Source organism: Thrips palmi, unplaced genomic scaffold (genome assembly GCF_012932325.1).
Source record: "Thrips palmi isolate BJ-2018 unplaced genomic scaffold, TpBJ-2018v1 HiC_scaffold_12, whole genome shotgun sequence".
Classification (NCBI taxonomy): Eukaryota; Metazoa; Arthropoda; class Insecta; order Thysanoptera; family Thripidae; genus Thrips; species Thrips palmi.
The window spans coordinates 2,524,795-2,537,406 of NW_023144623.1; the positions used below are offsets into that span (position 1 = coordinate 2,524,795).

The following is a 12,612-nucleotide window of genomic DNA, read 5'->3' on the forward strand; positions in this document are numbered from 1 at the left end:
TTCTCACTTTTACTTAGTGAGGTTGATGGGCAACACAGGGGGCCCTTAGTCCGCAGAATGCGGCTGCCCGCCCTGTATTGCCACACGCACGCCCGCTTGCTCATGGCCCTGCCCTAGAGCGGGGCGGCCAGCCCTGGGCGGACGCCCTGCCGCGCCGGGGCTGTCCCGGTCCAGCTGCCGGCTCCCGCGGCTCGACGACAAACACATGGAAAGGTTGCCCGGTAATCCAGGTTGGGAGGATCAGTTGCACGCCCTTGACAGCGGCCTAGGGCAGCGCGACTACGCCGCATGCAGTGCTATGCACACGGTCTGGGTTTCCCAGGCCTAAAGCGCCTGCGAGGTAGGCGCTACAAGCGCTACAGCACTGGTAGAACTCAATCGTAGTTTTACGCCTTTCTTCAAGCGTAGTAGAACTACGCTCGGGTTCAAGCATAGTTCTCCATATTGCCCCTATCCCGCCTATCTAAATGCATGGAGGAATTTCGTCTCTACGCTCTAGCATCAAGTCTATGCTTGAACCAAGCATACACCTACGCTTCAGTTTTACCGGTGAGGTCATGAGCAACGCGGTGCTCTCGGAGACATGAGGGCAACGGTACGCCCTACAAGTGCGTGACAGCGCCGAAACGACTTTCGGAATAAGATTGCAGATGACCAGATGGCTGGACGAATGACAGCATGACACATAGCGACTCTATCCCGTGGTAGTGGTGGGCCTCGGTCCAAATCACCGGATGGATGAGGCGACGATACGTTACCCTGTTCGGCTCTACAAAAGAGGCTGGTGAGGGGCAAAGAGGTGCACCCCGATCCCATATTCCGATGTGACGTTCCTCTCTCTGTTGCCAAAGGCGAAACACATTTTGCGTGGTTGAGGCTAACCGAATCTTGTCCCATTTGAGCGAATGTTAATGCGTTTATTCCCGTAAGATAGAGTCAAAACTGACAGACGGATGCAAGGAACATTCCCGACTCTTCAAGTAGAGGTGGCTTGTGTGGGGCACGGCGAGAAGACGCTAGAATCTGTAGTTCGGGATGTGGTGGATTGTTCGCCGCGGACCTGCACAAACAAAAAAAAACAAGTTCGGGGCTCAGGCAGAAGGAGCCGTGTTCACCTTGCACTAGGTGTTTCAAAAGCCCCGTAGACGTTTAAAGGTATGCCACCCGCTCGCCGTCCTGCGGGCGGGCTTGCCCATGCGCTGGCCGGCGGGCGCCCGAGCGATCATGGGTTGCCACTCGTCCACTAGTGCAGCTGGGTGACGTACCCTTCCCCCTCGTAGCTCTGGTTGCGCTCGGCTGGTCCGGTCAACCCTCACGTCACACCTGTCACAGGTGGCGCCAGCGTCGTCTATCGGCCGTCAGTCAAATCACCTCGGAAGATGTCGCTAGATTCGGAAACATTTGCCGCTCTGTGGTTCGCGGCTTGAATACCTCCAAACTTCCACGGGGCTTTTGAAACACCTGGTTCTGTCGGTAAGCGCTTTAGCCGCTGCCTCCATGTGCCAAACAACCGACTTCCCTTAAGGTCGGCCTGTGAGCATGGAAGGGAATACAAGTCTCTCCGTAGTGATTTCTATCTGAGTACAGATCGCTCAAATTCCTTTTCCATATGAGCACGGAAAGGTGTGTACGGAACGAGATGGATCAATTACACATTTGCCAGGGCGCCCGCGGCCCAGCGCACTCGACCGCGGCGATGCTAGGTAGAACTGAGCGCCTGCCGGTTCGCAGCATGGGCCATCCCGCTCGACGGATGTGCCAACGTGGCTGCCTACCCACCAGGCGCTCGCAAGAACTAGTAATGCTATTGCTATTAGCGACTCGATGGAAAACGGGACAAAAAGCCTCACTGCTCCTCCCTCCTGTCCCTTGGGCGAAGCGGACAAGGAACTGCCGCCCACCCCCTTCACGCGAAGTGTGCGAAACGTCCGGCAAGTGCTGTCATTGTTCGCTGGTCAATTTGAAGGGGCGTTCATACGCCAGCGTTGAAGGGGAAAACTGTCCTCTGTGCTTCGTTTGCAACGCATACCTCTGGTGGAAGGTGTTCTGGGTTGCTGGAGCGGCGTCAACTCGTCGTCCGAAAATGGAGGCCTCGACGGCCCTTCGATGGTAGGAAGTGGAGGTGCCAACGTTATCCTTGGCTCATCCGGTAGCACGAGAAGAAGCTGTCTCATCATTCTAATCTTATGATCGGTTTCCCGTAAAAACCTATCTCGCTCCCTTTGAAGACGAGCAAGTTCAGTCTGCAATAAGAAAGAATAGTAGTAATTTCACCCGCACATTTTCACACCAGCTACGTTACACGTCAAATAAAATTGTATTTACCGACACGAAGGCGCGGCATTCGTGTGCCATGAGGCTTTGACTGACCCTGCTTCCCCTGCTTCCCCAGGCATCCATATTTGACGAATACGTCCGTCTATTGTTAGGTTGGATCGATGCGCCCGCTGTTCGATGGTTCTTGTTAATTTTTATTCTTGCTATTGTTGAGAAAGCAGCGACAAGGGCTCGATACCTCGATCTAGAGATGAATTTATCATCCAACTGTTTTACCCGCTCCTCCGCCTGCTAGCTCTTACACCTAGAATCGCCTTCGTGTTAGGCGCCGGCACCATCGCACCATCGGCGCATTGAAGGCCGGGGCGGCGGCGGCATTTCGCAAACTTAGCTGGTCCGTTGCAATTTCAGCCAGCTTGGCAGCGGCAGCGGAAGGTAGAGACGGAGGCGTGAAGGGGTTTCCCTGGTGCTACTAGCGGGGTTTTGTTGGCCCGAGTACGAATAATGACTGGGGGCGGCCACAACGCGCGTGCGTGTGCAGCGGGGCATCTGGACGTCGCGTCGGAGGAGCCATCTAAACAAAATTTACACCTTGAACAATGATAGTTGTGAAGTGAAGCGCCTGCAGCGCCTGAGAGGCGGGTGCCAAATGCACGCTGGTGTGTTGCGGACCGGCGGCGCTCAGGTGCAAAAGATGGGCGGTGAAACCATGGTTTGATAGATGGAGTCCGGGTTGAAGAAGCCGTCGCGCGGCAGCAGGGGCGGGTCGATGGGCTTGTAGGTGGGGCTCATGCGGCGGATGTGTGGCCGCAGCAGTGAGTGCCCGATGCGGAAGGCGCGACAGGAACTCGTTGAAGGCCATGTGCTGGATGGCGCCACCCAGGATGCGCTGAGCGTGGTGGTACAGGTGGTCGTCGTCCCAGTGCGGGTTGACGGCGCGCAGGCCGTCCGCCAGGTGGTTGTGCTCCCTCATGAACACGGTGTGGATGGCCGTGAGTCCGGGCTGCTCGCCGACGATGAAGCAGTACCCGGAGGGCGCGCGGCACTCTGGGTGCAGGGGGCTCTGGGACATGAGGTCCTTGCCGCGCACGGGGTGCAGCGTGACGTTGAGGCGGCCGCCGCCGAAGGCGCGCAGGTCCCTGCCGAGGCAGGCCTGGTCGCCGCCATGCTGCCGTCCCGGAAGGTCATGTTATGGTTGATCTGGTCGCGCGCCCGAGGTGCTGCTGGCCGGGCAGCGAGCGCATAAAGGGGAAGCACAGCCTCTCGTGGGTGCTTTGGTTGGCCGGCGGGAAGGAGTGGTCGCCCAGCGGCACCGCGATGGGCATGCACTCGGGGTGCACGGTGCGGGCCGAGTCGCAGGACCGGCAGTAGGGGATGGACGCGAAGTAGCCTCGGTGCACGGGGGTAAAGGTGAGGTCGTTGTCGAGGTTCTGGGCGAACTGCATGACCATGAGCGAGTAGCGCGTGTGCAGGTTGCTGATGTCGGCGTGGATCATGGTGGACACGAGTCGCGGCGAGGGCAGCGGCGTGCCGGTCACGGACGTGAGGCGGGGCCGCGACACGCCGTTCTCGTAGGCGGGCGGCATCAGCCGGTTGAACGTGCTCAGGCTCTTGCCCAGGCTCGGCTTGCGCAGGTTGTTGCAGTGCCCGCTGAAGGTCCTGGTCCTGAAGGGCGACGTGGGGTCGCAGGGCTGCGTGTCGTTCGCGACGGGCCCGGCGCGCGCACATGCGGTCGTCGAAGGTCATCTGGGGCTTGCCCACGAACGGGCGCACGTCGATGTCCTGCAGTCCGTCTCCGCTGAGGATGTCGTCCCTCGTGAAGCCGATGAGGCTCGATGATCTGGCGGCGCTGGAGGCTGCTGCCGGTAGCCGGGCTAGACGGGGCTAGAGCTCGTCAGGGAGTTGAGCAGCTCCTCGGAAGCGTACTCCAACAGCAGGGACGAGTTGGCCATGTGCTGGGCCTCCTTGTTGGCCTTGGAGAAGGCGGTCGCCGTGCCCTGCGAGGACTTGGGGTCGATGCCTCCCTTGTCGGCCCACGTGCGGTACTCGAACTGCTGGCGCGCCGTGAGCCCCTTCTCGGCGCGCTGCACCGCCTCGCGCACCAGGCTCTCGGGGATGTTCCTTCCAGGCCGAGGATAGCTGCAGCGAGAGCTGCAGGCCGCAGGCGATGCACACGTTCACGTGGGAGTCCTCGCGGACGAAGGCCTGCGGCTGCAGCTCCGACAGATCCGGAGTGTGGGAGCAGATGACGCCGCCCAGGGTCACGCGCCGGATTTCGTCGAGTTGCGCTCGCGAGAAGGAGGACGGCGGGATGTCGTTTTCGTACCAGAACCTGTCGCCCGCCCGCACAGGACGGAGAACTGATCCGTCAGCAGGCAGCCCAGGGTGGGGCCCATCACAGCCCCCTGGGCGGGGGTCTCCAGCGTGGCGCCGGCCAGGAGGTCCACGTCGAGCACGTCCCTGTAGGCGGACTTGAGCTTCTGAATGCGGTCCTCAGTGAAGAGTCCAGGTCGGGATGACAGCAAGGAGAAGTCGACGGGGTCCGTGAGCGGCACGCCCTGGGTGCAGAAGCTGAGCCAGTTCGGGTAGGCCGCCAGACCGTGGTCGCGGCCGCGGTGCAGCAGAAATGCGGCGGGATCCATGTATTGGTGGCTGTCGGCGCGCTGCTGGCCGGGCATGCGCAGGCTGGGCTGCAGCGCGGGGGACCCGTCACGGCCTGCACCATCCTGGTGAAGCGCTGCTCGTTGAGCGCGTCTATGCGGCCGGGGCTCGTCGTGTTGCTGACCAGGGCGGCCGGCACCATGGACCGAAACGCGTGCATGGCGGCCACGCCGACGGAGGCCAGCGCGCCCGCGTGCACGCCGCTCGAGTAGCCAGTGTAGTGGCCGCGGTCGCGGGGCGCCAGGTCCCAGGACTCGATGGTCACCTCGCCGAGCGCGGTGGGCAGAAACTCGCTGTACGTGATGTGCTGCAGCTGCGCCGCCACCAGGCGCCGCGCCTCGACGACCAGCGTGTCGCCGTCCCAGTGCGGGTTGAGCGCGGCCAGGCGCACGGCCAGGCGGTTGTGCTCGCGGAGGAGGAGCGAGGCCAGCGTCGACAGCCCAAAGCCCACGGTCTGGCACATTCGGCAGTTCTCCAGGACGACGAGTCCGCCCTCGGCGGCCTGCAGGCTGCGGGCCTCCTCCTCAGAGTTGCCGTACAGCGCGGACGCGTCCAGGAAGCCCGTGGCCGCGTTCATCTGGTCGCGGTGCTGGAAGTGGCAGTCGTCGTGGAGGGCGGGCAGCGACCGGACGTAGCCCCTGAAGGTGGCGTTGGCGCCCTCGCGAGGTAAGTCCCTTTGCAGTCCAGCCCGTCGGCCCGCCGCGTCCATAGCGCGTTCACAGCCTCCACCCCGGGATGGTGGCCGCCGAGTGACCGACGGACCGCGCGTCGCCGCGTGCAAGTCAACAGAGTGAGCAAGTGCGTCAACACGTGTGTGCGTTCGACATTGGAAGGAAAAGAGTTGTACAACAAAGTGGTGCGCGCTGCGCCGTGTTTCCACCAAGACGAGTGATGCATCGCGCCCCAAAATGTGGGCTTCGCTGCTACTCGGCGCGCTGTGTGCCGCCAACGCCCTGGCGACGTCCGGGCACGACAACGACTTCAACGTGACAGACTACGTGTCGGCGCTGGCGGAGAGCGACGGCCGCCTAGTGGAACGCACGGTGGCCGCGCTGTTCGCGGAGGCGGGGCTGGCGCCGCCCCTGGGATGCCCCAAGCCCGCGCATACCCTGGAGTCGCAGACTAACGGGAAAAGACCACCACTGTCAACTGGGCCCGGCGTCGTCCTCAGCCAACCCGACGAACGCCCTCACTTCTATCACGTGGGCTTCGTGACCCCGTGCGCCCTGTCCAAGCCGTGGCACGTGCTGCCGCCTCTCATCCCAAGACGCACCTGAAGAAGCACCCGGAGGCAAGGATAAGGTTCATCTGGGGAGTGCACATGTTCAAGGTCAGAGTGGAGGTATGCTGCACGCCGAAAGAAGAGGCCTCCCATTCTGCCATGGCCACCACCAAGGCGTGGTGAAAAAGTTCACGACACTGTTCACCGGCCACTGACAGGGCCTTCTCATAGAGAACTAGGAAGGCTTCGCGTCGCATCAGACTAGCCGCAGGTCCTGCTGGGTTCATTCCGCGCTGTCCGATGAAGCCCGCGCGTGCGGTCGCAGTCCGCGCACTGCAATGCCTTTCACAAGCACCCGACCACGGTGGCAGGCACGCCAGCTGCCCACCGGAGCAGTAGCCCATGGCCCACGTCGTCTCCAAGGCCTACCATGGACCACGCTACGCTGCCTCAGCAAGCCCGCGAAGTGTGGTAATGGTGTTGCGGCGTGCGAGGGTGCATTACATCGTGCCCTTCAGGACCAAGCTGCGCAGTAGGCGTGCGGACTGCCCGATGTGGCGCCATAAGGGAAGGCCCTTCTCAACAAATTTGTCCAGGAAGCAATTTTCTTTTTAAGGCACCTGGACGCCGCGCGTGCTGACGAGAATCGCACTGCAGCCCGAGATCCAGCCCAACCACGGCATGGGCCGTTGGAGACGCAATGTCCGCCACTCTGGGTCCGCCAGGAGGCAGGACGTCACTGGTAGCCACGATGAAGCGAGCGACGGATGCAGGATGCAGCGCGAAGACAGGGGGCCTTCCAAAGGGACTCGAAAAAATGATAAGGTGAGCTGCTACCTCCTCCCTCCCCCTTGTCTTATCTATTGCCTCTTTTCTGAAGCCCTGTTGACGTGAACAGAAACTTGTCACCGCTACTGTGGGGCGTTACTGCATGCTGCTGCCTTACCGGGGTGCACTGTGCACGTTGACTTTATTGCGCAGCGGGGAGTTCAGGAAGGGTTGACCCTGCCACGCTCAGCGACGAGACCGTCGGCATCTCGGCCTACATCACGTCAACGTAACCGCCAGCTTGCATTGTCGCAGGGACCGCTGCGTAACCCCAAGGCACGCGCGCGCAAAGTGTTGCCTACCCTCACGGCGCGCGCCGCTCGTAGACGCCGCTGTTGGACGCTGTCTTACCGGAGCCCACCGCGAAGCTACGACGAACCGTGGCGGCATGACACATCGCTAGTGAGGACCTTCTTGACCGTGGCCAACACCAAGCTGCAGCGCCAGTCGGTCGCCCCCTGCCCCCTCCTACAGGAGCGTCATCGTCCTGCTCTCCGAGACGGCGTGTCGTGCATAGCGGGGGTCCAGCACCTCTCTGCTGGTGGACCAGCAGGTTGCTCTGGAGAACAGTCTCCAGCTAATAATAAAATGAACCTTCAATGACTTATCAGAACCAAACGCTTAGCGGTGAAATGGATCGCCAGAATGAGTGTACATAGGGTCTTGTACTGACTTTGAGTAATAAGAATAAAACTGTTGTCAAGCTGCAATTGTTTTTCCATCTTCCTATAACACAGCATCAGGATCAGTCCTCAGTTTGAGGAAAATTCTGTCTGTAGGTTTCCCAATTAGGCCAAGAGTTAATTAAGTAAATAATTGAACGGATCTTCTTTTTGCTTTTCCCTTGAGCACGTAACAAGACGATGGCAATTCACAAAAGACAATGCAGGCAGCAAAATGAGTAAAAAAGAAAATACTTCCAAAAAAGGTTTATTCGGTTGAAACAAAACTGGCGTGAAGTAGGCCAGCAGGCCTACTAGTAACATAGCTCAGCATTAAAAATAAGTCACAAATGACAAAAACTAAAGGAAATAAAACTTACATAAGGCAATACTTCAGGTACGCCAGTTAAGAGACTGGTAAACTTGTCTAAAATATTAAGATACATAGATGAGACTGAACATTTCACAGAAACTCCAAAATAAAAGCACAGAGAAACGACGCACAGTGGGTTGGAGAACTTTTGATAACAGTTGAGCAAATATTAAGATTCATAGATGAAAAACAGAAACTACAAAAAAAAGGCACAGAGAAACAAAGCCATTGAAACAGGAGAACTTTTGATAACAGTTTAGCAAATATTAAGATACACTGATGGGACTGAACATTTCACAGAAAATACCGAAAAAAGGCACAGAGAAACAAAGCCCAATGGCTTGGAGAACTTTTGATAACAGTTCAGCAAATATTAAGATACATAAATGAAAACAAAAACAAAAACTACAAAAAAAAAGTCACAGAGAAACAAAGCCATTGAAAAAGGCTTGAAAAAAAACTTGATTAGCAAATACTAAGATATGTAGATGAGACTGAACAGTTCACATAAACTACAAAAAAAAAGGCACAGAAAAACAAAGCCATTAAGAACTTTTAATAACAGTTTAGCAGCAATACGAAACTTGTTACAAAAATACTAAGTCAATCGAATTTGCATTCGACTAGGTCCTCTGCGTTGAGAGGAGCAGCCATGCACGAAGGGCAGTGATGCCACTCCGTCAGCCATCCAGAGATGCACGGATCACAAAAGTAGTGCAGGCACAATTTGAACTGCTTTGTGGCAATAGGCTTAAAACACAGTTGGCACTTAACACCTGTCACCTTTGGGTTTTTCCGAGGCCTCCCCCTCTTGCCTGGTTGCTGCTTCCTTGGACCAGCAGGTTTTCGTTTCTTGCGGGCAGAATCCCAGTCATCCTCATCGTCTTCCTCATCCTCATCTTCCTGAGTTGGTCTTCTGCCCTGGCGGCCAACCGCCATAGAACCTATTGAAGGCATAAGCATTCTTTAAAAAAAATAATTGTTTATCTAGAAACACAGCAATGCAGTCTCACACACATACCTTCATTTAGAGCAGGAAAAGGCGCAAAGTGGCGGGAGGCAGACCATCCACCTGAAATAAGAAGGATAAACTTTAGTCCAGAAAAAGAAGAGACAATTGCCCCATACTTTAATGAAACAACAAAAAATTCAAAACCGCAATACTGAAGTAAAAAAAAGGCAGCTATACATACCAGAGGTAGAGGCTGCACGCTGGTCAGTGGTATCATGGCGAACTGGAAAGAAAAGAATGAATTAGAACTTTGGAACAGGCATTTAGAACTGAAGCAAGAAAGAATAAAAAGTAATAGAACTCAATGATTACCTGGAGTGTTGCTGCGCCACTGCGCTTGCCGCCAAGGTGGTGTCTCGCGCCAAGGAAAAGGTGATTGTTCTATGGCATCGTTGCGAACTGGAAAGAAAGGAAAGAATGAAGGAGACCTTTAAAACATGCATTTGAAACTAAAGCATAAGAAAGAATAAAATTTAATAGCTCTTATTGATTACCTGGATTGTTGCAATGCCACTGGGAACTAGAGCTGGCGTTGGCACTGCTGCTCCCACCAGCAGGAGCTGAGTAGGGGCCTCGGGAACCTAAAATGAGAAAAAATTCGGGAAAGTTAAGAAACAGACATGGATAAACAATAGTAAGTGCAATAAAACGATGAAAGGCGGAGAAGTTGTGATAAATTACCTGGGCTGTCAGGCCACTGGCTCCAGGTGGAGGGGTCAACTCGAGAGGGGTCACGACCATGGTACCAGGGATTGGGAGCAGAGCATGGTGGATTGGCAGCAGAGCATGGTAGATTGGTACAGACATCACCGCAAACTGGAAAGAAAGAAGACGTTTAAAAGTAAATGTAAGGTGAAAATGAAATAGGAAAGAAAGGATTTAAGTTGATCCATGAAATGGAAAAGGGGATTAATTATACAAAAATATGAAAGGTGAGAACAAGAGGAAAATAAATAGTACCAGTTGAGGACGGACTTCCAGAGGCTGCAGCACTTGAGGTTGGTGCTGGGAAACAGCTTGGCCCAGCTGTTGTGGGACTTCCAGAGGCTGCAGCACTTGAGGTTGATGATGGCATAGGGAACATGGGTGTACAGCTTGAGCTTGGTCCAGCTGCTGGCATTGCTGGCAACTCAGAATAACTGGTGCCCAAACATGCTGGCACGAGCAGGTCGCACTGCACTCCCACTGTGACATGCTGGATGTCAGTCGTCTGAGAGGACTGGTCCCTCACTTCTGTAATAGACAAACAGAATACACAGCGGGTCAGACGACTGGAGGTGGCGATCAAAATCCCGGACGCGTCTTAAGCTCCTGAGTCGCCAAGGAGGACTCAAAGCGAACGCGTGACCCCACCAGTGGATTGCTGGATCACACGGTTTGATTCGAGTTCCATTTGACCACTCTGGAGCTCAAAATGCGCCTGGAGCTTTGGCCTGCACCGCTGGCCCACTGTGCCTCAGCCACCAATTCTACGCCGTAAATGAAATAAATATAACGAAAATGACAATACTAACCACGGACACGCGGAACAGATCCTCCTGGCCCAGTCAACGCCCTACCCGATCCTGTCAAGGCAATGTGTCAGCGATGTCTCAAAACAGAACAGGTTACATTAGTTTGAGTTTGGAATGAACTTACCTCCTGCTGCTGCAAAGAATTGCTGTAAAGCTTCAGCTAAGCTACCGGTTGCCGCAGCACGGTCCTGATTCTCAGCCATGTCACTTCGCACTGTCACCACGCTCAACCAACACCAACGAACACCTGGAGGAAACTAGATGGATTTGACTGACTTCGGTTGTCATTGCAATCACGTGAGTCGTTGTCTCTCCAGTATTGACAACCTTTGTGTTGAATATCCACTTTTAGCATGTCATTATTGGTATTAATTGAGTCAACGAAATAGACTGTCGGTTCGAAAGATGAATTCATTGGAAATGCATTATTTTTAAGAAGAAAAGCTGTTAATGTAACCCAAAGTAACAAAATTGAAACTGTGTGTGTTGTCGAGTGGCATGCGCCCAGTGGCGGAACATGGAAGCTCATATGCCAACGCTGTAATATTTATTATAAAATCGAATCTCAACTGAATTTAAACCTGCTTTCAACGTAAAACACCGCAATTACAGTATGCATTATGAAGGTGCAAGCCTTTATAAGTTCGTGATGCATTTTCCAGCTTGCACGAAGTCAAGACCAGGCATCGCTACCGTTCCTGTGGTCATCCTGCCGTGCACCAACGAACTTCCGGCTTCTCAGCTTGCCGTCTTTTGCCGTCTTGCACAGTTAACGTCTTCTCCAACTTCGGTCTGTTCTTTGGCTGCTCGTTCGCTGTTAGGTTGTGTTCTGCGGTCAATCGTCAATCCTTATCCATCCAGCATTATCATGAATCGCTTACAAAAAGACATTAGAGATCTTCTGGAGTGTAATGTGAGTACACATTTTGTCAGGTGTCGTGCCGTGCGGTCCATAGACCTTTTTTCCAAGCTTTGTTTTTGTATTTTGCCGACGAGGCAGCGCGTTTGTGCGGCAATATTTTGCATCAATGTCACGGTGTTCCATGAAGAATGTCGCTAGAATGGAACACCGCGGCCAAAATGTTCCTTTTTTGTCCAAACTAATACGCGGGCTTGCTCCTCTGCGTTACGCCTGCCTTTGTTTGAACCCTGCTCACCAATTTTGTTTCAGACCGAGAGAAACGGAATTTCAGTCTGCCTGAAGGACGACAACATGAATGACTTCCACGCCTTCCTGAAGGGCCCAGCAGACACACCATATGCTGGAGGAACATTCAAGCTTCGTGTTATGGTGCCACCTGAGTACCCTGTGAAGCCCCCAGCTGTAAGTCAAAGCAAATTTCTTAACCAGGAAGATATTAGTGTTATTATTTGATGCCTAAACATGCTTTCTTATCCAGGTGACTTTCGTTACCAAGATCTGGCACCCAAATATTTCTTCGCATACTGGCTTTATCTGTCTCGACATTTTGGCCTCAAAATGGTGTGTACCTTAATCCATTTCTGCCTTTTAAAATGCTGGCAAAGTGAACAATTTTCTCTTTGTTTCAGGCCTGGGTCAATGAACCTCAGAGGGGTACTCCTCTCGGTGCAAAACCTTTTGGCGAATCCTGAAAAAGAGGATCCCCAGGATAGCATTGTTGGCCGCCAGGCAGTACGGGATGAGAGCATCTTCATCCAAACCGCTCAAGAATGGACCAAGGTCTATGCTAATGGTGTGTATCTATCTTTCTGCAGCTTAGCATTCATGTAACAAAGACAAGGCATTAAATCACAAACTTCTATTTCAGGCTGTCTCAGTGATCCTGCTTTACAGCACGAAATTGGCAAGTTGGTTGACATGGGGTACGATCGAGATCTGGCACTTAGAGCTCTCTCTGAGTGTGATTGGGACATGGATGAAGCCATTGAAAAACTTGTGATGTAAATCTTTTTCGTATCTTCAAACTTCTTAGCCTGCTATTGCTTTAACGAGTTTACAAAATATCTGGCTTTTCTATACTTGATTGATCATGGTGTTCTTTGTTTCACTCTTTGACTATTTGAAGCTTTTTTCTTGTGTG

At 54.3% G+C, this 12,612-nt stretch overlaps 3 protein-coding genes and 1 pseudogene across 4 annotated transcripts; 2 read left to right on the plus strand and 2 right to left on the minus strand.

The window, feature by feature from the left end:
* Positions 1 to 2,958: 2,958 nt before the first annotated feature.
* On the minus strand, positions 2,959 to 5,545 carry LOC117640436 (annotated as a pseudogene).
* Positions 5,546 to 6,307: 762 nt separating this feature from the next.
* Positions 6,308 to 7,591, plus strand: LOC117640437. The gene is made up of 3 exons (XM_034376941.1): positions 6,308 to 6,631; positions 6,777 to 6,985; positions 7,244 to 7,591. The coding sequence occupies exons 1-3, from the start codon at positions 6,499 to 6,501 to the stop codon at positions 7,589 to 7,591; spliced, it is 690 nt and encodes a 229-aa protein (XP_034232832.1). The 5' UTR covers positions 6,308 to 6,498.
* Positions 7,592 to 7,931: 340 nt separating this feature from the next.
* LOC117640239 lies at positions 7,932 to 11,131 on the minus strand. The gene is made up of 9 exons (XM_034376578.1): positions 10,674 to 11,131; positions 10,550 to 10,600; positions 9,996 to 10,268; positions 9,717 to 9,851; positions 9,530 to 9,616; positions 9,348 to 9,434; positions 9,217 to 9,258; positions 9,045 to 9,095; positions 7,932 to 8,967 (listed from the first exon to the last, which is right to left on the minus strand). Exons 1-9 carry the CDS (start codon positions 10,750 to 10,752, stop codon positions 8,627 to 8,629), a joined length of 1,146 nt encoding a protein of 381 aa, XP_034232469.1. The 5' UTR covers positions 10,753 to 11,131; the 3' UTR covers positions 7,932 to 8,626.
* LOC117640241 (ubiquitin-conjugating enzyme E2 K-like) lies at positions 10,757 to 12,571 on the plus strand. 2 transcript variants are annotated; one of them, XM_034376580.1, is made up of 6 exons: positions 11,069 to 11,141; positions 11,212 to 11,462; positions 11,721 to 11,873; positions 11,950 to 12,032; positions 12,101 to 12,264; positions 12,340 to 12,571. In XM_034376580.1, exons 2-6 carry the CDS (start codon positions 11,418 to 11,420, stop codon positions 12,474 to 12,476), a joined length of 582 nt encoding a protein of 193 aa, XP_034232471.1. In that variant the 5' UTR covers positions 11,069 to 11,141; positions 11,212 to 11,417; the 3' UTR covers positions 12,477 to 12,571. The 2 variants fall into 2 exon arrangements, with proteins under 2 accessions (XP_034232472.1, XP_034232471.1); XM_034376581.1 differs by lacking the exons at positions 11,069 to 11,141; positions 11,212 to 11,462 and adding an exon at positions 10,757 to 10,846.
* Positions 12,572 to 12,612: the final 41 nt, after the last annotated feature.

Bases quoted from the DNA above. Each gene is read 5' to 3' on its own strand.
- LOC117640239 (XM_034376578.1), bottom strand. From the start codon at position 10,752: ATGGCTGAGAATCAGGACCGTGCTGCGGCAACCGGTAGCTTAGCTGAA. The intron at 10,269-10,549 runs GTTAGTATTGTC...TGTCTATTACAG, and splicing joins ATCTGTTCCGCGTGTCCGTG to AAGTGAGGGACCAGTCCTCT. The intron at 9,096-9,216 runs GTATGTATAGCT...TTCTTATTTCAG, and splicing joins GCGTGCAGCCTCTACCTCTG to GTGGATGGTCTGCCTCCCGC.
- LOC117640437 (XM_034376941.1), top strand. From the start codon at position 6,499: ATGCCTTTCACAAGCACCCGACCACGGTGGCAGGCACGCCAGCTGCCC. The intron at 6,632-6,776 runs GTAATGGTGTTG...TTTCTTTTTAAG, and splicing joins CAGCAAGCCCGCGAAGTGTG to GCACCTGGACGCCGCGCGTG. The intron at 6,986-7,243 runs GTGAGCTGCTAC...GCATTGTCGCAG, and splicing joins GGACTCGAAAAAATGATAAG to GGACCGCTGCGTAACCCCAA.
- LOC117640241 (XM_034376580.1), top strand. From the start codon at position 11,418: ATGAATCGCTTACAAAAAGACATTAGAGATCTTCTGGAGTGTAAT. The intron at 12,033-12,100 runs GTGTGTACCTTA...TCTTTGTTTCAG, and splicing joins GACATTTTGGCCTCAAAATG to GCCTGGGTCAATGAACCTCA. The intron at 12,265-12,339 runs GTGTGTATCTAT...CTTCTATTTCAG, and splicing joins GACCAAGGTCTATGCTAATG to GCTGTCTCAGTGATCCTGCT.